General features: G+C 35.8%; 1 protein-coding gene across 2 annotated transcripts in view; it reads left to right on the top strand.

Moving 5' to 3' along the window:
- USP53 (ubiquitin specific peptidase 53) overlaps nucleotides 1-26,406 on the top strand; it is a 78,320-nt gene that overhangs the window by 11,929 nt on the left and 39,985 nt on the right. The window contains exons 2-5 of one of the 2 annotated variants that reach the window (XM_061192028.1): nucleotides 6,039-6,160; nucleotides 8,223-8,909; nucleotides 14,821-14,913; nucleotides 18,186-18,320. In XM_061192028.1, the coding sequence (XP_061048011.1) occupies nucleotides 8,766-8,909; nucleotides 14,821-14,913; nucleotides 18,186-18,320 (372 nt within the window). In that variant the 5' untranslated portion in view covers nucleotides 6,039-6,160; nucleotides 8,223-8,765. The remainder of the gene's footprint in view (nucleotides 1-6,038; nucleotides 6,161-8,222; nucleotides 8,910-14,820; nucleotides 14,914-18,185; nucleotides 18,321-26,406) is intronic. The other variant, XM_061192029.1, reaches the window with a different exon arrangement.

Here is a 26,406-nt window from a genome sequence, read left to right as displayed (position 1 = left end):
CCTAAGAGATTACTATGAACAATTATACACCAATAAAATGGGCAGCCTAAAAGAAATGGACAAATTTCTACAAATGTACACCCTTCCAAGACTGAACCAGGAAAAAATAGAAAATATTAGCAGACCAATTACTGGTGAAGAAATTGGATCAGTGATTAAACAACTCCCAAAAAATGGAAGTCCAGGACCAAATGGCCTCACAGCTGAATTCTACCAAACACTTAAAGAAGAGTTAACACCTATTCTTTTCAAACTATTCAAAATATTGAAGAGAGAGGAACACTTCCAAACTCATTTTACGAGGCCAGGATCACCCTGATAACAAAACCAGACAAAGATATCACAAAAAAATGATTACTGACCAATATCACTGATGAACATAGACACAAAAATCCTTAACAAAACATAAGCAAATTGATTTCAACAATACATTAAAAAGGTCATATGTCATTGTCAATTTATCCCGGGGGTGCAAGGATGGTTCAATATCTGCAAATCAGTGTGATTTCCCCATTAGCAAATTGAACAATAAAAATCATATGTTCGTCTCAGTAGATGCAGATAAAGCTTTTGACAAAATTCAATATCCATTCATTATAAAATTTCTCAACAATTTGGGTATAGAGGAACCTACCTCAACGTAATAAATGCTATGTATGACAAGTCCACAGCAAACATTTCACATAACAGTGAAAAGCTGAAAGCATTTCCTCTAAGATCAGGAACAAGATAAGGATGCCTACTCCCGCCACTTTGATTCAACAAAGTATTGGAAGTCCTAGCCACAGCAATCAGATGAGAAAAAAAATAAAAGGAATGCAAATTGGAAAGGAAGAAGTAAAAGTGTCACTGTTTGCAGATGAAATGATACTATACATAGAAAATCCTCAAGATGGCACCAAAAACTACTAGAGCACATCAAAGAATTCATTAAAGTTTCAGGATACAAAATTAATATGGAGAAATTTGTTGCATTTCTATACATTAACAATGAACTATCAGAAAGAGAAATTAAGAAAACAGTCGCATTTACAATTGCATCCAAAAGAATAAAATACCTAGGAATAGATCTAACTATGGAGGTAAAAGACCTGTACTTGGAAAATTGTAAGTCACTGATGAAATAAATTGAAGACAATAGAAACAGATGGATGTGTTCATGGATTGGAATAATTAATATTTTTAAAATGATCCTACTATCCAAGGCAGTCTACATATTCAGTGCAATCCCTATCAAAATACCAATGGCGTTTTTCACAGAACTAGAACAAATAGTTCTAAAACTTGTATAGAAGCACAAAGACCTTGAATAGCTGAAACATTCTTGAGAAAGAAGAACAAAGCTCGATGTATCATGTTCCCTTACCTCAAACTATACTGCACAGCTACAGTCATCAAAACAGTATGATACTTGCGGAAAAACAGACATATAGATCAATGGAACAAAATAGCCCATAAGTGAACCCACACTCATATGGGCAATTGATCTACCACAAAGGAAGCAAGAATATACAGGGGAAAAGACAACATCTTCAATAAATGGTCCTGGGAAAACTGGACAGCTACATGCAAAAGAATCAAACTGGATTAATCTGTCACACCATGCACAAGTATAAATTCAAAGTGGATTAAAGATTTAAATATAAGACCTGAAACCATAAATTCTGGAGGAATACATAGGCAATACTCTCTTTGACATCAGTCTTAATAATATTTTTGGGGATATGTCTCCACAGGTAAGGCAAACAAAAGTAAAAATAAACAAATGGGACTACATCAAACTAAAAAGCTTTTGCACAGTGAAGGAAACTATCAACAAAAGGAAAAGGCTACCTCCTGAATGGGAGAAGATATTTGCAAATGATATATCTGATAAAGGGTTAATATCCAAAGTATACAAAGAACTCATACAACACAACATCCAAAAAACAACCTGATTAAAAAATGAGCAGAGGATCTGGATAGACATTTTTTCAGAGAAGACAGACAGATGGCCAACAGGCACATGAAAAGATGCTTAACATCACTAATCATCAGAGAAATGCAAATCAGAAGCACAATTAGATATCACCTCACACCTGTGTCAGAATAGCTGTCAATAAAAAAGACAACAGATAACAAGTGTTGGTGAGGATGTGGAGAGAAGGGAACCCTCATGCACTATTGGTAAGGATGTAAATTGGTCAGCCACTGTGGAAAGTAATATGGAGATTCCTCAAGAAATTAAAAATAGAGCTGCCAAAAAAAAAAAAGAAAAAGAAAAAAACAACTGCCATATGATCCAGCAATTCCACTCCTGAAAAAAACAAAAACACTACTTTGAAAAGATGTATGCACCCCTATGTTTATTGCAGCATTCTTTACAATAGCCAAGATACGGAAGCAACCCAAGTGCCCATTGTAGATGAATGGATAAAGAGGTGTTACATATATATATATGTATACATGTATATATAAATATACAATGGAATATTATTCAGCCATAAAAAATGAAATCTTGTCATTTGTGACAACTTGGATGGACCTAGAGAACATTATGCTAAGTGAAATAAATCAGACATAGAAAAACAAATACTGTATGATTTCACTTATATGTGGACTCTGAAAAACAAAACAAATGAACATACATAGCAAAACAGAAACAGTTGTGGATATAGAGAACAAACAGGTAGTTGCCAGAGGGCAGAGGGTCGGAGGAAGGAAAGAAGTAAGTGAGGGAGCTTAAGAGGTATCAACTTCCACTTGCAAAATAAATGAGTCATGGGTATGAAATGTACAGTGTCAGAAATATAGTCAATAGCTATGTAATATCTTTGTAAGGTGACATATTATAACTTTTTTTTTGAAATGTGTAGAAATACCAAATAACTTTGTTGTGTAACAGGAACTAACATAATGTTGTAGGTCAGTTATACTTCAAAAATGAACAAACATAAAATAAACTCAATAGACAAAGAGCAGATTTGTGGTTACCAGAGGTAGGGGGTGGGGGGAGTGGGGAAACTGGATGAAGGTTGTCAAAAGGTACAAACTCCTAGTTATAAGATAACTAAGAACTAGCGATGTAATGCACAACACGACAAATAGAATTAACGCTGCTGTTTGTTATATATGAAAGTTGTTAGGAAAGTAAATCCTAAGAGTTCTCATCACAAGGAAAATATTTTTTCCTACTTCTTTAATTGTGTATCTATATTTGATGATGGATGTTCACTAAACTTATTGTGATAATCATTTCATAATGTATGTAAGTCAAATCTTTATGTTGTACATGTTAAACTTACACAGTGCATGTGACAGTTGTATCTCAATAAAACTGGAAGGAAAAAAAAAGAATCTGAGTACCCTTTAGCTATCACTTTCCATGCCGGTCCCCACTCGTTCTCCATAGCCCCCACTTCTCCAGTCTAAGCAACCACTTATCTACTATCTGTCTCTAGGTTTCTCTCTTTTGGACATTTTGTATGAATGGAATCTTATAGTGTGTGGTCTTTTGTGACTGACTTTCAATTATCAAAATGTTTTCAGTGTTTATGTTGTAGCATGTTTAAGTACTTCGTTTCTTTTGTTTGTTTGTTTGTTTTTGTTGTTGTTTTTATTTTTGGCTGCGTTGGGTCTGCTGCTGCGTGTGGGCTTTCTCTAGTTGCGGCAAGCGGGGGCTACTCTTCGTTGCGGTGCGTGGGCTTCTCATTGCGGTGGCTTCTCTTGTTGCAGAGCACGGGCTCTAGGCATGTGGGCTTCAGTAGCTGTGGGGCATGGGCTCAGTAATTGTGGCTCGTGGGCTCTAGAGCGCAGGCTCAGTAGTTGTGGCACACGGGCTTATTTGCTCCGTGGCATGTGGGATCTTCCCGGACCAGGGATTGAACCTGTGTCCCCTGCATTGGCAGGTGGATTCTTAACCACTGCGCCACCAGGGAAGTCCCTCGTTTCTTTTTATGGCTGAATAATATTCCATTGTGTGTGTGTATACACACACACACACACACACACACACACACACACTGTATTTTATTCATTCTTTAGTTGAACATTTGGGTTGTTTTTCCACCTTTCAGCTGTTATAAATATTGCTGTGTTAGCTCTTTTCTGCACAGCTTCCCCAATATTTATTGAAAGAATAAATATAGAATCACATTTAAATTCCTAGAATAAACCTTATTATTTTTTTCAATGGTACATTATTCTTTTGACACATTGATAGATTACGTTTGTTAGTGTTTTATTTATAAGTTTTACATCTTTAATCACATGTCACACTGGTCTGAGGTTTATCATGGTTTGATATTAAGGTTATGTTAGCTTCATGACATGGTTTGGGGTTCTTTGTATTTTATTTTCATGTGGCCTGCAGTATTTTAACATTAGAATTAACAGTTCTTTAAAGTTTAGGTAAAATTTAACTTTGAATCCATCTGATCCAGATGCCATTTTCAATGGAAGAACTTTTGTCTCCTTTCCATTTTCTTGTAGTCTTTAAAAAATTTTTCTACTTCATTTGAGTTAATTTTGGTAATTTGAATTTTGCTATGAAATTACCTGCTCCTTTAGATATTCAAAGTTATTGTCATAAGATTTAAGTGGTATTCTTTTATATTTCTTTTGGTTGCTCATCTATATGTGGTCATTTCTCCTTTATCAATCCTATTCATGTTATATTTCTCTTTTTCTTTTTTCTTTAATCATGCTTGTGAAGATTTTGTTTATTAGCTTTTCAAAAGTTTGGTTTTAGATTTATTTTTTCTTTCTGTTGTTTGCCTATTAATGGGCTTGAAAAATCAGTCTCTCTCTCTCTCTCTCTCTCTAAAGGTTTCACAGTTTTCATCCTACTTCCTTTCTTCCTCACATCATGTTTGGATTTTTGTGTTATCTATTGTTTTTCTTTCTGGGTTTTTCAGCCTTTAATTGTGGAAAAATCTTAATCTTTCTAAAAGTGTCTACTCTGTTTACTTTCTCCCCTTTCTTTCTGGGAATCCTTTTAGATAGTTATTGACACTTTTAGATTTCATCTGTGTATCTTAGCTTTTTGAAAATGTTTATATTTTTGACTCTGTTTTTTTAATACTTTTAGGAGAATTTCTAGACCTGAACTTACTGCTCATTAGTATGATGTTTCCTTCTATTCACTTTGCTAGTTAACTCATCCTTTGAGTTTTTTCTTTCAGCAGTTTCAAAAATGTACTCATTCAATTGGTGGATATTTATTAAGTTTATTTTAAATTTGTGTTCCCTTTGGTCTGTTCATTCTGTTTCCTGTGGTGTAGATTGTTCAGTTTGTTGCCTTTCTCTCATAATGCTCATACTCTGCAAGTATCTGGTTATCTCTTTCCTGGGAGTACCAAGTTATAAGCTAGTAATATTTACATGAGGAGAAGAATGAAAGCATTAGGCTCTGATTTGTGTTTCTTTGGATGATTTCAGAGAGCAGAGGTGGGGACGTAAGGGCTTGATTTGGGGTGATATGGCTTAAGAGTTGATTCCAAAAAGAACTTCCTGTTTACTTGGTTAGAGGCGTGATCTTCTCCAGGTCCTACCATCCTCTGTTCTCTTTGTGGAGTAGGGTGAGGATAGAACACGCAGGGGCCTTGCAGGTGTCTGTACTTGTTACCACTTCCCAAACCAGCTGTTCTCTGATGCTTACCTGATTTTTCTTTTTTAACATTTTTATTGGAGTATAATTGCTTTACAATGGTGTGTTCGTTTCTGCTGTATAACAAAGTGAATCAACTATACATATACATATATCCCCATATCTCCTCCCTCTGGCGTCTCCCTCCCATGCTTACCTGATGTTATAATTTCCTTTACCCTCCAGATGGCCCTGGGGTGGTAAAGAACTTTCCTGTTTCATTGCATTGTGTGGGGTGGGAATTCTCTGCCCAGAGCAATATGAAGAATGGAAAAGGTCACAACTAAAAAGACTTTCCCAGTCTGTAACACTTGGCCCTCTCTATCTCTTGACTGCTGTTTCCCTCCCATTGTGGAAGCCAGTTACTTAATGTTTCTCCTTATACTATCTGTTGCTTTTGTATAATCTCCAGAGTTGGGTTGGAGGAAGAGAACCAGGAGGACATATAGTTTGACATCTTGCACAGGAACAGAAGCTACAATATTTTAAAATTATCTATTTGTGTCTGTGCCCATCACAAAACAACTCATTACGGTAAGGATTGTTTCATGTATCTTATCACAGTTCAGGGTAAGACCTGGTGCCTAGTTAAATGATTGTTGAAAGAGTATCATTTCAAAGGATTCTTCCATTAAAAACACAACTTAACTACCGATACAGAGCTTTCTTTTTTTTTTTTAATTTTTAATTCTTAATTTTTAATTTTTTATTTTTTTTTTAATGCTATTCTTGTCTGCTTACATTCTTTTTATGTATGTATGTATGTATGGCTGTGTTGGGTCTTCGTTTCTGTGCAAGGGCTTTCTCTAGTTGTGGCAAGCGGGGGCCACTCTTCATCGCGGTGCGGGGGCCACTCTTCATCGCGGTGCGTGGGCCTCTCACTATCGCGGCCTCTCATTGCCGAGCACAGGCTCCAGACGCGCAGGCTCAGTAATTGTGGCTCACGGGCCGAGTTGCTCCGTGGCATGTGGGATCTTCCCAGACCAGGGCTCGAACCCACGTCCCCTGCATTGGCAGGCAGACTCCCAACCACTGCGCCACCAGGGAAGCCCCAGAGCTTTCTTAATGTTGTAAAATAATAACTACATTTATTAAAAATTTGTATGAAAGTTTTTAGGATCATTTAGATCACTTTAGAGGAAGTTACAATCCACAGAGTTAAAACAAAAAGAAGAACACTAACATAATGTAGTGTTTTATAATTCTTGAAACATTTAACCTATGTTAAACAGGGCTGTTATTCTTGTCCCCATGTTATAGATGAAGTTATGAATCAGAGATGACAAGAACTTATCTAAGACCAAACAGCTAATAAGTGATGAGCTAATATGTGGGGCTGCAAACAAGTCTCCTGACTTGAATTCTGTAAAGACTAATGCTTTTCTTCTTTATTCCTCAGTGCTTTGCTATCTTAGTGGCTATTTGATCAATGGAATTGAACTGACCTATAACGTTCTGTCCTCTCATGTTTTTGTGCTGTGAAGTGAAACTCAGTGGCTTTTGTGTAGAGTTTAAATTTAAAGCCAAAGTCCTTACAAAGGGCTTTTGAGGCCCTTCATGATCTCTCTCTCTTTCCCATCCACCCTTTTCATCTATTCTCCTCTTTGTTCATATTTATTCTGCCACACTGGACTTCTTACTACCTTCCAGTATGCCAGGCATGCTGTTCACTCTGCTAGAAATGCCTTCTCCAGAGTGGCATCTTCACCTCCTTCAAATCTTTGTACAAAGGTAACGTTCTCAATTACACTTTCCAAGACTATCCTATTTAAAAGTGCAAACCATCTCCCATTATATACACTTCTCATCCCCTTTGCTTGAATTGTTTTTCCATTAGCACTCAGAGCATAACTCTTCTAGTACACTCTACAATTTATTATTCACTGAATTATGGTCTGTCTTTCCTCGTTAAAATGTCAGTTCTAGTGCCTGGCATAGTACATGGCTCAATAAACATTTGTTGAAAGAATGAATGCAGGAAGGAAATTCAATTGATTAAACTAAACTTTGGTAGTAATACTTGATTGTTTTTAATTTAGAAGTTGAACATTTTGAAGTCCTTTTAGCCAGGAGTATGTGTTCATGAATAGTGTGGAAATTTACTCTAATTCACTAAGATTTGTTTATCAGTTTAATGTTTCTTCTGAGTTTTAATGCATGTCAATTTACATAAAATCTATTGACTTTCTTGCAGAAATGATATGATTCTCTGTAACATAGATAACAATATAGAGTCTCTGTAGAGTCTCTGTTTAGTAAACAGCAATATAGTATTGGCAGCAAAGTTAGTATTATTCAAAACACTACCTGAGATCTAAGTTGATTCTAATTTTCTTTAGAATATGAAACCATCATATGACCATTGAAATCTTGAAGTAGGTAGCGACTGATGTCACCTTGATATGTTTTGAAAATTTAAATGATGAAGTGTGTTTTCATTTTCATATTTTAAGAAGAACATTATTAGTTCCAATCATTTTATGATTATATATATGATATTTTAATTATGTACTCAATATTTGTGTTCATATAGTAAAGTAGGAATTTTCTTTATTAGCCTTTACTTTTATTTAAACATTTCTTTTTTTTCTTATAGGTTTGCTTTGAGGTCACATTGATATGAAATATGGAGTCACCTTTAATAACTTCACCTGGGAAAGAGAAAGACTTCTTTCTTATTGAAGAAACGCGAGGAAAACAAATGACCAAATGAATCATACCAAATGCTAACTCTACATCTTTTTGTATCATCTGTTTTTAAAACCATCAAGACAAATGACTTGTGCTTTAAAGAATATGATTTGTTCATCAATGTTACTTTAGCAGTTTTTAAAAAATCTTTTTCACCTTAAACTGTACTCTTATAAAATTTAACACAGAGATTTTTAAATCTTTAAGGCCTTGTTTAAAATAGCTTTCTTTTTTAGTTTTCAGAACTTCAATGCTTATGTATCCTTTTTTTACTTGACAGAGTCCTCAAAACTACAGCATCAGGAAAGATATGGACTTGGAAACTTATGTTATGGTAATAGACTGCAGCGAATTTAAGTGGGCCATTCAAGAAACCATCCATTTTATCATCAGAAGTATCACATAAGTATATAATTCTTAGCTTTAATGCAAACAAAGTTGCTTGAAAATGGCATGGGTAAAATTCTTACGGAAACCTGGTGGCAATCTTGGAAAAGCTTATCAACCTGGGAGTATGCTATCCCTAGCCCCTACCAAAGGCTTGTTGAATGAACCAGGACAAAACAGCTGCTTTCTTAATAGTGCTGTACAGGTAAGACCATAATTTCTTGTTAAATTTTTAAAAGTGCCTTTCAGGAAATTCTTTACTTAATCCTTCTTTAACTTGTAAATTAAGAATAAAGTTATTGACTAGAATGACTTTTTAATATCACTTTCAATAGTAGCAAAATATTTTGACTGGGCATTTTGGTTTTTATAATAAATGGAAATGTTTTTTTCAACAGAATGATACATTGCTAGGTTATAAAAATATCTTGTGGCTTAAAATGTTTACTTAGTAAATTAAGAATGTTTCTAAAATACATAAAATTATTTTTTTGAATTAGCTAGTCAACCCCTCTCTCCCCCCTTTTTTTTTGTTTAAGAAATCCAGTAGGAGCCCCATAGACAGCATAAAAAGAAACAAGCTGCATGGATTGAAATGAGAATGTAGAGTTTTTAATCTCAGTACTCAAATTCCTTTCACCCCCCCACCATGGCCTTAAATCCCCTCTGTAGAATCATAATTTGGACACCACTGTTGTAGTTAAATTAATGGTTAATTCATTTTGCTTCAGTCCTTGTTGAAATTCTTTTAATTAGCAAATATGTATTAATCCAACTTTCTGCCTTGCATAAATATCTTTTCTTACGTATGATAGTTTTTATTCAACATTTTCAGATTTTGTAGGGGCCTATATCCTTCTGACCGTTGATTGTATAGTACTAAGGATGAGGAAGACTTAGAATATTGGAATGTTACTCTATTGACGCTAGAATATACCTTAAAAGATTTTATTGAAAATAAATAGCTTTTTACATGTTTTCTTTCTATTGCTTTTTTTTCCTCCTGAAAACAGAGTAGAAAGAGAAATATTGCTTAATTAACTCATTTGATAAATGAACACATCTAGAATGTGTCAAGTGCTCAGACATCTGACTCAGACTTGTGTTCTTAATTGTCCTCTGTCCGGGACATATGTCAAACTTGAAAGTTTTATAACTCACTCAGGGAAACAGAAGCAATTGGTATTAGAAAAGCATTAATTCTAATTTATGTTGGGACCTTTAAATGACAGTCACCGTTCTGCCCTGGCTGAAGGATCCCTTTGGCATTAAGTGCTGTGAGAAGGGCAGGAAAATATTTATTGAATGACACCCAATATAGAGAAATACCAGACTCCAAAAGACATGGAATTATATGCTTTTATTGAATCAGGCTCTGAGAAAGAGCTTCTGTCATTTCAAATCTTCTCCTGTTACCCCTTTTCCAGTTCTTTTTTTACATTTATGTATTTCCCTCTGTGTCTGTCCCTTTTTTTGGCTCCCAAAATACCGTGTGTAGTTTAGGGAGATGAAAAGCTTATTATAACAAAAGAAAATTCTGAGCAAGGACACTTACGTGGTAAAGAAAATGGAGAGGTATTCCTATGTTGATATATTTTTTTTAAAAAAAATGAACAGTCCACTGACCTTTGCCATGAAGGTTATTTTTACTTATCTACATAGCTACCAGTTATGGTGCTCATCACTCCTTTGTGTGGATCCAGCTTGCCACCTGGTATCATTTCTTCTGCTTGAAGGATGACTTTTGTTATTGAAAGATATTTTCATTCATTAAAGAAGTTTAAGTTGACAGTTTTTCTTTAAGTATTTTAAAGATTTTGCTTATCTGTCTTCTGGCTTGCATTACTTCTCCTGGAAAACTATTGTCATTCTTATCTTTGTTCTTGTGTTTGTAATGTGCCCCTTTTTTTCTGGCTGCTTTTAAGATTTTCTTGTTTTAACTGGTTTAAAGCAATTTGGTTATGATGTGCCTTGATATAGTTTTCTACATGCTTCTTGTTTTTGGGTCCATTGAGCATCTTAGACCCATGGCTTTATAATTTTAATCAAATGTGGATGGGCTTCCCTGGTGACGCAGTGATTAAGAATCCGCCTGCTAATGCAGGGGACACGGGTTCAAGCCCTGGTCTGGGAAGATCCCACATGCCGCAGGGCAACTAGGCCCATGCGGCACAACTACTGAGCCTGTGCTCTAGAGCCCGTGAGCCACAACTACGGAGCCTGTGTGCCACAAGTACTGAAGCCTGCGCACCTGGAGCCCGTGCTCTGCAACAAGAGAAGCCACCACAACGAGAAGCTCGCGCACTACAACAAAGAGTGGCCCCCACTCGCTGCAACTGGGAAAAGCCCGCGCGCAGCAATGAAGACCCAACACAGCCAAAAATAAAATAAATAAAATAAAAATAAATTTAAAAAAAATGTGGAAACTCTTTGACCATTATTTCTTCAAATTTTTCTATCCCTCCCCTCCTTTGGGGGATTCCAGTTATTGATACATATGCAGTTGGTTGCTTTAAGTTCCACAGTTCACTGATGTGCTCTTCATTTTCTTTCTCATTCTTTTTTTTTTCTCTCTTTCATTTTGTATGGTTTCTATTGCTGTGTCTTTAAGTTCATTAATTTTTTCTTTTGCAGTGTTTATTTAATCTATTAATCTCACCAGTGTATTTTTAAATCTCAGACATTGTAATTTTCACCTTTAGAAGTTTGCTCTGGGTCTTTTAAAAATCACTTGTGTCTATACTTAACATGTCCAGTCTTTTCTCTGTCCTCTTGTATATATGAATACAGTTATAATAATTGTTTTAATGTACTTGTCTACTAATTCTGTCTGTGCAAATTCTGTTCTTTTTTTTTTTCTTTCTAGGTTTGGAATATATTTTCTTGTTTCTTGTAATGCCTGGTAAATTTTAAAATTTTATTGATTTATTTATTTTTGGCTGCATTGGGTCTTCGTAGCTGCGTGTGGGCTTTCTTTAGTTGAGGTGAGCAGGGGCTCCTCTTCATTGTGATGCACAGGCTTCTCATTGTGGTGGCTTCTCGTTGTGGAGCTGGGCTCTAGGCGCTCGGGCTTCAGTAGTTGTGGCATGCGGGTGTCAGTAGTTGTGCTTATGGGCTCTAGAGTGCAGGCTCAGTAGTTGTGGTGCACGGGCTTAGTTGCTTCGTGGCATGTAGGATCTTCCTGGACCAGGGCTCAAACCCGTGTCCCCTGTGTTGGCAGACAGATTCTTAACCATGGTGCCACCAGGGAAGCCCACGCCTGGTAATTTTTGATTGGATGTCAGACGACATTTTAAGTTTTACTCTGTTGGGTGATGAGTATTTTTATATTCCTAAAAATATTCTTGAACGTTGTTCTGGGATAGGATTAGTTTATTTAGAAACAGTTTGATCATTTTACGTTTAAGCTTTGTAGGCAGTACCAGAACTGCGTTTATTCTGGGGTTAATTTCTCTGCTAGTGGGGAGGGACCCTTCTTTCTTTAACTGATGCTCTGTGAATTATGATGTTTTCCACTTTGGCTGTTGGGAACAGGCACTGCCCTGAACTGATACGTGCTTTGGGCATTCCATCTAATCTTTTGGGATTTTCTTTCCTGGTCTCAGGTAGTTTCCTCACAGTGCTCACCTGAATACTCGAGAGGCCCCCTCACGAGCTCTGGTGTTAACTGTGTGCAGCTCTCCCCACTGCAGCGCTCTGTCCCGCCAACTCTAGCTGCTTTGGCTTCCCTGAACTCCCAGCTCCATCCCTTCAATCCAGGGAACCTGCTGGCCCCTGATGTTAAAATGTCTACTGTATAAACTAATTTACAAAGCCAGTCCTCACTGACAAAACAGCTATTCAAGTAGACTTCTGTCAGAAAAAGCCTGACTTCATTTTTAAAAATTCAGACTATAAATGCTAATATGCAGTTTGATGAGTACTTTTTAAAACTGCTGAGAAATAAATTGTGAAATACGTTTTGTAAGAAATTACTAAAAATGGACATTATTAAAATGTTTTGGATGTAATGTAAGTAAGAAAAATGAATTTATATGCCATTTCCCCTTAATTTTTATTATTTTTTATATTATTTTGAGGTCAGGAATAGGATGAAAGGTTTATATTCCTTTATTAAATGCATATGCATATATGTATTAATCTTTGGGGAATAACTAAATAAGAAACATGTATAAACATTCAAAATAACTACATTAATTTTGTTAGGTACCATGTTAAAATGAAACATGCAAATAATGCAAAAGAAAAATGTTTATATTATAAAATTATATTGCTAAAAACTAATTAGTCCAACAACTAGCTTAGGCTTTAACTTAAAACAGGTGGTACAGTATAATCAACATTTTTAAATGAAATAGGATAAAGATTAGCTATAATGAAGATAATTTTTGGTATGGATTTGTGACAATCATTTTTATATTGAGTAGTATACAGAGAAGTCACATAAAATATTTTTTCTGTAGTTTAGATCCAGTGTAAGTTAAACATTTTGCTAACCCTAGAAAACATTACATTTGAAAGACTTAATTCGTAAGCCTTATAAGCAGATTATAGAGTTTTCTCTTTTGGCTGAATATTTTGAACTTTTATTTGATGAGAAAGTGATACAATTAAGTAGGTGTGCCATATTGGTGTGGTTTTGAATTCTGTAAGTTAAAAGCAAAGTTAAAATATTTAATAGCTAACATTTATTGTGCTCTTGCTGTGCATTGGTGCACTGTGTTTTATCTAATCTAGTTCTTACAATGATCCTAAGAGACAGGTACTACTTTTATCTTCCTTTCAGTGATGAGAAAACTAAGTTTCAGGAAATGTTTTGCTCAAGTCAGCCCAAGAGCTGTAAACAGTAAAGCCAGAATTAGAACCCAGGCAGCCTGTCTTCAGAGGGTGTATCACTAACCACAGTGCTGTGCACTTCCCACAACTGTGCTGTCGTGACCTTCATCTTGACAAATGAATGAATTTTAATATATATTTTATGGTATGATAGAATATGATATGCAAGAAAGTTATTAAACATTTTCAAGTGCTTTGCAAAACACTGAGTTATTTGTGATAACTAAATGAATCCTATTAGTTATGGTTTAAGAAAAAGCAACTATTAAAGAGAAATTCTGAAATGGCTTTTAGTTACTGAGTTATTAAAAAATAGGAAACTTTTAAAATTATTTGTTTTTATTAACTTTTTTTTGGTTGGGAGAAATGTGAGATGGTGAATGGATTTTCTTGGTTTTATTATTTGAGGAAATGACTGAAAGGTATAGAGAAACTTGAAGATCTTAATTGTTTGTTGTAATAGTATTTACAACAACAAATAGCAGGTTGCATTCAATGCATGCCACTTGTGTACTGGGCACTGCTCTAAACACTTCACATATTACATACATATATTTAATCCTTACAAGCAGTCTATGAGGCTGACACAGTTATCCCCATTGTATAAATTTCAGATTTTTCTAGAATGATTTTAAGTATTACACTGATTTATTTAAGCAACTACAGTCTTTTTTATTTTGTTTTTTTTTTTTAGTAGTAAATGATTGGATAATTGCAGCAAATATATTCAGGTTATTTTTTAACTGCTGCTGCATATTATGCTGTACCCCCATGACTACACAGATGCCCCGTTTTTCACTCAGTATACAATGACCACACAGGCCTCTGCCGTTTTTTCTTGCCACTACATACTGACCCTTATTTGGTACACCCTGACTTTTAACTGCAATTATATTTCCTTCCTAAATTTCAGTTCATTCCAAGTATTATAATCACTTCCTCTCTCAAGTCTCTGCCAAGTCCTGCATTCAGTATCCCTTGTTTCCTGTTCATATAAATTCCTTAACTGAGGAGTTATATTTTTCTTGTTCTGTGCCTGTCATGGTTTTTACATGTGAATCCATAGTAATATTTTCTAAATCCATCTTTTATATATGAACTACATGTATATAGCAGTTTTGTACTTATTATTTTTAGTAGTATATATCTGATTATATACAAGAGATTAAAAGAAGTTATTAGCCTTCTGCAATTTAAAAAAATATTTAAATCTGTCTTTCATCCCAGTGAGAAAAATATTACTGTGTTTCTTTCTTTCTTCACATCTCACTATTTTTTAGGTTTTATGGCAATTAGATATATTCCGAAGAAGCTTGCGGGTTCTGACTGGACATGTTTGTCAGGGAGATGCCTGCATATTTTGTGCATTGAAGGTAACCTTTTAATAGTTCTGAAAAATTACTATTGTTTCTCAAAAGATTTAATTTTATTTGATAGTTTGGTGTGTTTGACATATTTGGTTAGTTTATTTGTAATTAAAGTTATTGTCAAGTGACTTACAGTTTTGAAGAGGAATTCTTAAAGTATGACTTATTCAGGTTTACGGATCCATTTTCCTGTGTTAGGAACATTATATTTTTCATTATTTTGAAATAATCATTTAACAGATGTTTTTTGAGTTACTACTGAATTCTGGGCACTGCTGTAGTTACTAAGGATACAGCAGTGAACGGAACTAATAAAAATCCCTGTTCTCATGTAGCTTATCTTCGTGTAAGGGTGAAGAAAATAAATAAACAAAATGTAAAGTATGTTAGGTAATAGGAGGAAATATAAATCAGGGATAGGTACTAGAGAGTGTTGAGTAGCAAGGAAAGCCTCACTGAGAAAATGACATTTAAATCACAACTTGGAAAAGGTGATGGAGTGGACTAGAGCCTTCCAGGCAAGCAGGGACACAGCAGCTGCAAAGGCCCTGAGGTGGGAGTGTGTGTGACATATTCAAGGAAACCTGACTGGTGGCAGAAACTTTGTGAGCAAGGGGGACAGTGATAGGAGATGAGCTCAGAGGTAAGGTGAGTTGTGGTGACTTCAAAAATGTCTGCAGATTCTTTTGCACTCTTCTGTTGAAAGGTGGAGTCTAATTCCTTGAATATGGGTTGCCCCTAATGTTTCATTTCCATCATATAGAATGTGGCAGAAATGAGATTAGGGTAGATTAGAAAAAGTGATAAAGCTTCCACCTGGCTCTGTCTGTTGGGGTGCTCATTCTTGGAAATGAGTTGCCATGCTATGAGGAAGCCAAGCTGGTCATAGCTACAGCCAAGTTCCCGGCCAACAGGCAGCACCAACAAGCAGCATCAACCTCTAGACACTAGTGAGCGACCTTCAGATGACTCCCAAGTTCCAGCATTCAGACTATTACAGATGACTGCAAGTGGGGCAGAGTTGAGCTGTCCTCACCCAAACTGCAAACTTGTCATCAAAATAAATGTTATTTTTAGTACCTAAGATTTGGGGTGGTTTTGTTATGCAGCAGTAAATAACTGGAACAGGAGTCCAGATTGTGTAGGGCCTTCTAGACCTTTGTGAGGACCTTGACTTTTACTCCTGAGTGATTTAGGAAGTTGTGGGATTGTTTTGAGTGGAGGAGTGATATAACCTGTGTTAAGTAGGTATAATATTTGGACTAGATCTCTTTGGCTCCTTGGATGAGAATATATAGAATAGGGACAAAGGCAGAAATGGGGAGTCCAGTATATATTAGCAACTCATTTGTGTCATTGAAATTTTTGCCCAGGAATTTAAGATTTGATTAATATGTTTTCAGAAATAAGTATTTCAGTCTTTTACATTCTTGAGTATTCTTAATACACACACATATACATAATACAGGAAAATAAAAGGTAGTTTTCATGCTTTATTTTGACTTACATTCCTAAAAAGGCTGTTTGAATAAGTCACCAAAGGAAGCAATTTTATTTTATTTTATTTAAAAAAAATTTTTTAATTTAATTTTATTTATTTTTTTATACAGCAGGTTCTTATTAGTCATCAATTTTATACACATCAGTGTATACATGTCAATCCCAATCAGGAGGCGATTTTATATTCTCTTTTTTATATGGCAAAAATAGGGTTGATGAATGAACTTAGATCAGATTACAGTATCGCATTTTATTTACTCTGCAGTAAATTTTGAATGTTTTGTCCAGGTGTAAAAACTAGTTAAATTTTCTAGCTCAGGTCTTCCCATAGCCTTACACATCACCTGCCTCTTTCCCCTGCTTGCGTCCCCTGCCTCAAAACACCTGTTCGTGTGCGCGCGCACACACACACACACACACACACACACACACTGCACTGTGCTCCTTGCAGTTTCTCAGAGCTCGCTTTCATCTCTGAGTGTTTTCATTATTATTCCTTTTGTCTAGAATGATTTTCTTCCAGATGTCCCTGTGGCTAACACCCTTATTTCCTTTATGCCTCTCCTTAAATGTTATTTTTCCATCAGTGAGACCTTCCTTGACTACCCTTGGTAATAGGTAAGCTCCCTCCCTCTCTCCTACCCCCAGCATCCCTATCCCTATTACACTACTTTATCTTTCTCTCTTGTATTGTATTTCTTTGTTTTTCTCTATTGTACTTATTACATTCTGACATATAGTTACTTATTTGCCCTCTCCTTATTACTACAACTAGAACGTATGCTCCATGAGGGCAGGGTCTTTGTTTTCTGGTGTAGAACAATGCCTCACATATACTAGACAATCAAAAAAATAGATGTTAAATGAACATCAGTCTTGTGTAGGATTAATATCTTAAACATGGAAAAGTTGACTACCTAAATAAGAAATGACTTGTGAAAATATTTTTCATTTTTTATCATTTGTAATTGTAGCTAAAAATTTTGGTTCTGGATATCTAATATCACTTGGCATCTTTCTTTTTAAATTTCTTATTTGTAAATTAAATTTTCTTGTATCAGTGGAACAGATTCTTGAAATATTTCCTAGCCTACCGTATGTTGATCTTAAAAGCAATTTTTTTTTGAGATGACATACCCCTTGAGCTAATTAATATAGCACTTAATATGATCAATCCTTATTTGGTGGTTTATCACAGCAAACTTTATTTTTTCCCCACTTTCACTCACCTAAGATGATTGTCATAAAACTGGAACTTATTAAAAAGTTTTTCTTGCTTAAATTCAATAAAGAAAATAGAAGACCAGATTAACACCTATAATTTAATGTTCTTGAATGATGTTCCCACTGTTTCAAGTCTAGTGAGTTCCTACTGTTTTATTTGATTATATGTTTATTTTTGTATAACATAATTTTAATTCCTACAGTATACTTTAAGATTTAAAGCAACTCATCTCAAAACTCTTTCTAAACAACTTAGATCATAGTCAGCTAGGGAACAGTTTAAAAATGGGCCTCATGTCAATCAGAATCTCTGAGGATGGGATCTGAGAACTTTACATGTTTAATTCTTATGCACTAACATTTGATTTAGAGGCTGGGGCAACCATTTCTACATATTACTCACAGAAATAATTAATTTTTTGTATGGAATTTTAAAGCAAAAGACTGTTAGTTTGAGTATAGAGTTTTGAGTTTTGCTGTTGAAATGAAATTGCTCAAGTGTTTTTTAGTTGTTGGTGTTAAACTTACTGGTTGATGTATTTGTTGATTCCCAGAAAATATTTGCACAGTTTCAACACAGTCGAGAAAAAGCACTTCCTTCGGATAACATAAGGCATGCACTTGCAGAAAGTTTCAAAGATGAGCAGCGATTTCAGCTTGGCCTTATGGATGATGCTGCAGAGTGCTTTGTAAGTATTTCTGATAATCCTTAAGTCAGAATGGCAGTTGGCATTCCTTAAATTATGCACCTTTTGAGACAAATGAAACATAAATTTATAGCAGTGGAAAAGTATCAGAACTGCTCAGTAGATCCTTGTCTTACCTACCCCTCAAAGCTCAGTTTAAGTCCACGTGTGTTTTGTGTACTCTTGCTTTTGATTATTTGTGCTGCTCTAATTATTCAGAGTTAGGCTACTAGAATACTTTAAAATTTATTTATTGGAGCAAAAAGGCTTATTATGTATAAATCATAGCACTGAGGTCGTTCTGTTCCACGGGGTTTACATACGCAACACACTCTCCCAGTAACATTTCTCATTACATGCAATGTAATGCATTGCATGCTTCTCTTTGGAAGAGCAGAGGATCTTGATGGGCAGCTGTCAGGGGCAGCAATTCTGATATACACCTTACTCCAGGTGGAGAATCACTGACTGAGGTTGATGTTCTGAGACTGTGTTACCACCATATTGATAAGTAGAGCATTCCTTTGATCAGGGATGTACCTATATACCTTCTTAAATATGCATGTTGATGATTAATCGTTTCAATAACATAGATGTCACCTATATTTAAGACAGCTATTTCTTCTCTTAGTCTTATATCTCTTCAGCAAATTATGTAAATTCTTTCATCAGAAACCCTTTTAAGTTTTGCCTCGCCATGTTATTTCCCTGTCGCCATTTCTGTTTAGCTCGGGCCTCTACTCTCAGCATTATTTAAGCCTCCTTACTAGTGTCCTTTTAACCTATATCCTAAGAGTCTTTTTTAACAGCCACCATATTATGATTTTTTTCAGATAAATGCTTGCGCTTCAGATATTTCTGTGATTCACATCTGACTCTCTTCTGACATTTAAGGCTCTTTAAATTTAAACTCCAGTTTATCTCTTTGCTTCCTTCCTGAATTTTCCCTTCTGGTGAGATACTTTCAGTCCATTCCTCAAACACGTCTTTTAAATTCCTGTTTTGTAGCCTTTGCTCAAGTTCCTGAAATATTCAAAACTTTCCTAATCTATTATTTGTTAAAGTTCAACGTAAGTCACATCTACTAGATAATGCATCATCAAAGCACCCCAATCCGTTCTCCAAATTTTTGAAGAATTTATTACTCTCTATAGAATTCATTTCGCATTTATGTTTTCTTTTTTTTTTTTTTAAACATCTTTATTGAAGTATAATTGCTTTACAATGGTGTGTTAGTTTCTGCTTTATAACAAAGTGAATCAGTTATACATATACATATGTTCCCATATCTCTTCCCTCTTGCATCTCCCTCCCTCCCACCCTCCCTATCCCACCCCTCTAGGTGGTCACAAAGCACAGAACTGATCTCCCTGTGCTATGCGACTGCGTCCCACTAGCTATCTATTTTACATTTGGTAGTGTATATATGTCCATGACACTCTCTCACCCTGTCACATCTCACCCCTCCCCCTCCCCATATCCTCAAGTCCGTTCTCTAGTAGGTCTGCGTCTTTATTCCCGTCTTGCCACTAGGTTCTTCATGACCTTTTTTTTTTTTCCTTAGATTCCATATATATGTGTTAGCATACTGTATTTGTTTTTCTCTTTCTGACTTACTTCACTCTGTATGACAGACTTAACTCCGTCCACCTCATTACAAATACCTCCATTTCATTTCTTTTTATGGCTGAGTAATATTCCATTGTATATATGTGCCACATCTTCTTTATCCATTCATCCGATGATGGACACTTAGGTTGCTTCCATGTCCTGGCTATTGTAAACAGAGCTGCAATGAACATTTTGGTACATGACTCTTTTTGAATTATGGTTTTCTCAGGGTATATGCCCAGTAGTGGGATTGCTGGGTCGTATGGTAGTTCTATTTTTAGTTTTTTAAGGAACCTCCATACTGTTCTCCATAGTGGCTGTATCAATTTATATTCACACCAACAGTGCAAGAGTGTTCCCTTTTCTCCACACCCTCTCCAGCATTTATTGTTTCTAGATTTTTTGATGATGGCCATTCTCACCGGTGTGAGATGATACCTCGTTGTACTTTTGATTTGCATTTCTCTAATGATTAATGATGTTGAGCATTCTTTCATGTGTCTGTTGGCAATCTGTATATCTTCTTTGGAGAAATGTCTATTTAGGTCTTCTGCCCATTTTTGGATTGGGTTGTTCGTTTTTTTGTTATTGAGCTGCATGAGCTGCTTGTAAATCTTGGAGATTAATCCTTTGTCAGTTGCTTCATTTGCAAATATTTTCTCCCATTCTGAGGGTTGTCTTTTGGTCTTGTTTATGGTTTCCTTTGCTGTGCAAAAGCTTTTAAGTTTCATTAGGTCCCATTTGTTTATTTGTGTTTTTATTTCCATTTCTCTAGGAGCTGGGTGAAAAAGGATCTTGCTGTGATTTATGTCATAGAGTGTTCTGCCTATGTTTTCCTCTAAGAGTTTGATAGTGTCTGGCCTTACACTTAGGTCTTTAATCCATTTTGAGTTTATTTTTGTGTATGGTGTCAGGGAGTGTTCTAATTTCATACTTTTACATGTACCTGTCCAATTTTCCCAGCACCACTTATTGAAGAGGCTGTCTTTTCTCCACTGTATATGCTTGCCTCCTTTATCAAAGATAAGGTGACCATATGTGCGTGGGCTTATCTCTGGGCTTTCTATCCTGTTCCATTGATCTATATTTCTGTTTTTGTGCCAGTACCAAACTGTCTTGATTACTGTAGCTTTGTAGTGTAGTCTGAAGTCAGGGAGCCTGATTCCTCCAGCTCCATTTTTCGTTCTCAAGATTGCTTTGGCTCTTCGGGGTCTTTTGTGTTTCCATACAAATTGTGAAATTTTTTGTTCTAGTTCTGTGAAAAATGCCAGTGGTAGTTTGATAGGGATTGCATTGAATCTGTAGATTGCTTTGGGTAGTAGAGTCATTTTCACAATGTTGATTCTTCCAATCCAAGAACATGGTATATCTCTCCATCTATTTGTATCATCTTTAATTTCTTTCATCAGTGTCCTATAATTTTCTGCATACAGGTCTTTTGTCTCCTTAGGTAGGTTTATTCCTAGATATTTTATTCTTTTTGTTGCAGTGGTAAATGGGAGTGTTTTCTTAATTTCACTTTCAGATTTTTCATCATTAGTGTATAAGAATGCAAGAGATTTCTGTGCATTAATTTTGTATCCTCCTACTTTACCAAATTCATTGATTAGCTCTAGTAGTTTTCTGGTAGCATCTTTAGGATTCTCTATGTATAGTATCATGTCACCTGCAAATAGTGACAGCTTTACTTCTTCTTTTCCGATTTGGATTCCTTTTATTTCTTTTTCTTCTCTGATTGCTGTGGCTAAAACTTCCAAAAGTATGTTGAATAATAGTGGTGAGAGTGGGCAACCTTGTCTTGTTCCTGACCTTAGTGGAAATGGTTTCAGTTTTTCACCATTGAGGACGATGTTGGCTGTGGGTTTGTCATATATGGCCTTTATTATGTTGAGGAAAGTTCCCTCTATGCCTACTTTCTGCAGGGCTTTTATCATAAATGGGTGCTGAATTTTGTCAAAAGCTTTCTCTGCATCAATTGAGATGATCATATGGTTTTTCTCCTTCAATTTGTTAATATGATGTATCACGTTGATTGATTTGCGTATATTGAAGAATCCTTGCATTCCTGGAATAAACCCCACTTGATCATGGTGTATAATCCTTTTAATGTGCTGTTGGATTCTGTTTGCTAGTATTTTGTTGAGGATTTTTGCATCTATGTTCATCAGTGATATTGGCCTGTAGTTTTCTTTCTTTGTGACATCTTTGTCTGGTTTTGGTATCAGGGTGATGGTGGCCTCGTAGAATGAGTTGTGGAGTGTTCCTCCCTCTGCAATATTTTGGAAGAGTTTGAGAAGGATAGGTGTTAGCTCTTCTCTAAATGTTTGATAGAATTCGCCTGTGAAGCCATCTGGTCTTGGGCGTTTGTGTGTTGGAAGATTTTTAATCACAGTTTCAATTTCAGTGCTTGTGATTGGTCTGTTCATATTTTCTATTTCTTCCTGGTTCAGTCTCGGCAGGTTGTGCATTTCTAAGAATCTGTCCATTTCTTCCAGGTTGTCCATTGTATTGGCATAGAGTTGCTTGTAGTAATCGCTCATGATCATTTTTATTTCTGCAGTGTCAGTGGTTACTTCTCCTTTTTCATTTCTAATTCTATTAATTTGAGTCTTCTCCCTTTTTCTCTTGATGAGTCTGGCTAATGGTTTATCAATTTTGTTTATCTTCTCAAAGAACCAGCTTTTAGTTTCATTGATTTTTGCTATTGTTTCCTTCATTTCTTTTTCATTTATTTCTGATCTGATCTTTATGATTTCTTTCCTTCTGCTAGCTTTGGGGTTTTTTTGTTCTTCTTTCTCTAATTGCTTTAGGTGCAAGGTTAGGTTGTTTATTCGAGATGTTTCCTGTTTCTTGATGTAGGCTTGTATTGCTATAAACTTCCCTCTTAGAACTGCTTTTGCTGCATCCCATAGGTTTTGGGTCATCATGTCTCCATTGTCATTTTTTTTTTTTTTTTTAAACATCTTTATTGAAGTATAATTGCTTTACAATGGTGTGTTAGCTTCTGCTTTATAACAAAGTGAATCAGTTATACATATACATATGTTCCCATATCTCTTCCCTCTTGCATCTCCCTCCCTCCCACCCTCCCTATCCCACCCCTCTAGGTGGTCACAAAGCACAGAACTGATCTCCCTGTGCTATGCGGCTGCGTCCCACTAGCTATCTATTTTACATTTGGTAGTGTATATATGTCCATGACACTCTCTCACCCTGTCACATCTCACCCCTCCCCCTACACATATCCTGAAGTCCATTCTCTAGTAGGTCTGTGTCTTTATTCCCATCTTGCCACTAGGTTCTTCATGACCCTTTTTTTTTTTTCCTTAGATTCCATATATATGTGTTAGCATACTGTATTTCTTTTTCTCTTTCTGACTTACTTCACTCTGTATGACAGACTCTAACTCCATCCACCTCATTACAAACACCTCCATTTCATTTCTTTTTATGGCTGAGTAATATTCCATTGTATATATGTGCCACATCTTCTTTATCCATTCATCCGATGATGGACACCTAGGTTGCTTCCATGTCCTGGCTATCGTAAACAGAGCTGCAATGAATATTTTGGTACATGACTCTTTATGAATTATGGTTTTCTCAGGGTATATGCCCAGTAGTGGGATTGCTGGGTCGTATGGTAGTTCTATTTTTAGTTTTTTAAGGAACCTCCATACTGTTCTCCATAGTGGCTGTATCAATTTACATTCCCACCAACAGTGCAAGAGTGTTCCCTTTTCTCCACACCCTCTCCAGCATTTATTGTTTCTAGATTTTTTGATGATGGCCATTCTGACCGGTGTGAGATGATACCTCATTGTAGTTTTGATTTGCATTTCTCTAATGATTAATGATGTTGAGCATTCTTTCATGTGTCTGTTGGCAATCTGTATCTCTTCTTTGGAGAAATGTCTATTTAGGTCTTCTGCCCATTTTTGGATTGGGTTGTTTGTTTTTTTGTTATTGAGCTGCATGAGCTGCTTGTAAATCTTGGAGATTAATCCTTTGTCAGTTGCTTCATTTGCAAATATTTTCTCCCATTCTGAGGGTTGTCTTTTGATCTTGTTTATGGTTTCCTTTGCTGTGCAAAAGCTTTTAAGTTTCATTAGGTCCCATTTGTTTATTTGTGTTTTTATTTCCATTTCTCTAGGAGCTGGGTGAAAAAGGATCTTGCTGTGATTTATGTCATAGAGTGTTCTGCCTATGTTTTCCTCTAAGAGTTTGATAGTGTCTGGCCTTACACTTAGGTCTTTAATCCATTTTGAGTTTATTTTTGTGTATGGTGTCAGGGAGTGTTCTAATTTCATACTTTTACATGTACCTGTCCAATTTTCCCAGCACCACTTATTGAAGAGGCTGTCTTTTCTCCACTGTATATGCTTGCCTCCTTTATCAAAGATAAGGTGACCATATGTGCGTGGGCTTATCTCTGGGCTTTCTATCCTGTTCCATTGATCTATATTTCTGTTTTTGTGCCAGTACCAAACTGTCTTGATTACTGTAGCTTTGTAATATAGTCTGAAGTCAGAGAGCCTGATTCCTCCAGCTCCATTTTTCGTTCTCAAGATTGCTTTGGCTCTTCGGGGTCTTTTGTGTTTCCATACAAATTGTGAAATTTTTTGTTCTAGTTCTGTGAAAAATGCCAGTGGTAGTTTGATAGGGATTGCATTGAATCTGTAGATTGCTTTGGGTAGCAGAGTCATTTTCACAATGTTGATTCTTCTAATCCAAGAACATGGTATATCTCTCCATCTATTTGTATCATCTTTAATTTCTTTCATCAGTGTCCTATAATTTTCTGCATACAGGTCTTTTGTCTCCTTAGGTAGGTTTATTCCTAGATATTTTATTCTTTTTGTTGCAATGGTAAACGGGAGTGTTTTCTTAATTTCACTTTCAGATTTTTCATCATTAGTATACAGGAATGCAAGAGATTTCTGTGCATTAATTTTGTATCCTGCTACTTTACCAAATTCATTTATTAGCTCTAGTAGTTTTCTGGTAGCATCTTTAGGATTCTCTATGTATAGTATCATGTCATCTGCAAACAGTGACAGCTTTACTTCTTTTCCGATTTGGATTCCTTTTATTTCTTTTTCTTCTCTGATTGCTGTGGCTAACACTTCCAAAACTATGTTGAATAATAGTGGTGAGAGTGGGCAACCTTGTCTTGTTCCTGATCTTAGTGGAAATGGTTTCAGTTTTTCACCATTGAGGACAATATTGGCTGTGGGTTTGTCATATATGGCCTTTATTATGTTGAGGAAAGTTCCCTCTATGCCTACTTTTTGCAGGACTTTTATCATAAATGGGTGTTGAATTTTGTCGAAAGCTTTCTCTGCATCTATTGAGATGATCATATGGTTTTTCTCCTTCAATTTGTTAATATGATGTATCACGTTGATTGATTTGCGTATATTGAAGAATCCTTGCATTCCTGGAATAAACCCCACTTGATCATGGTGTATGATCCTTTTAATGTGCTGTTGGATTCTGTTTGCTAGTATTTTGTTGAGGATTTTTGCATCTATGTTCATCAGTGATATTGGCCTGTAGTTTTCTTTCTTTGTGACATCTTTGTCTGGTTTTGGTATCAGGGTGATGGTGGCCTCGTAGAATGAGTTGTGGAGTGTTCCTCCCTCTGCAATATTTTGGAAGAGTTTGAGAAGGATAGGTGTTAGCTCTTCTCTAAATGTTTGATAGAATTCGCCTGTGCAGCCATCTGGTCTTGGGCTTTTGTGTGTTGGAAGATTTTTAATCACAGTTTCAATTTCAGTGCTTGTGATTGGTCTGTTCATATTTTCTATTTCTTCCTGGTTCAGTCTCGGCAGGTTGTGCATTTCTAAGAATCTGTCCATTTCTTCCAGGTTGTCCATTTTATTGGCATACAGTTACTTGTAGTAATCTCTCATGATTGTTCGTATTTCTGCAGTGTCAGTGGTTACTTCTCCTTTTTCATTTCTAATTCTATTGATTTGAGTCTTCTCCCTTTTTCTCTTGATGAGTCTGGCTAATGGTTTATCAATTTTGTTTATCTTCTCAAAGAACCAGCTTTTAGTTTCATTGATTTTTGCTATTGTTTCCTTCATTTCTTTTTCATTTATTTCTGATCTGATCTTTATGATTTCTTTCCTTCTGCTAGCTTTGGGGTTTTTTTGTTCTTCTTTCTCTAATTGCTTTAGGTGCAAGGTTAGGTTGTTTATTCGAGATGTTTCCTGTTTCTTGATGTAGGCTTGTATTGCTATAAACTTCCCTCTTAGAACTGCTTTTGCTGCGTCCCATAGGTTTTGGATCGTCGTGTCTCCATTGTCATTTGTTTCTAGGTATTTTTTGATTTCCCCTTTGATTTCTTCAGTGATCACTTCGTTATTAAGTAGTGTATTGTGTAGCCTCCCTGTGTTTGTATATTTTACAGATCTTTTCCTGTAATTGATATCTAGTCTCATAGCGTTGTGGTCGGAAAAGATACTTGATA

The sequence above is a fragment of the Eubalaena glacialis genome, chromosome 5 (assembly GCF_028564815.1).
Source record: "Eubalaena glacialis isolate mEubGla1 chromosome 5, mEubGla1.1.hap2.+ XY, whole genome shotgun sequence".
Taxonomy (NCBI): Eukaryota; Metazoa; Chordata; class Mammalia; order Artiodactyla; family Balaenidae; genus Eubalaena; species Eubalaena glacialis.
This window is presented reverse-complemented; position numbering and strand designations above follow the sequence as displayed.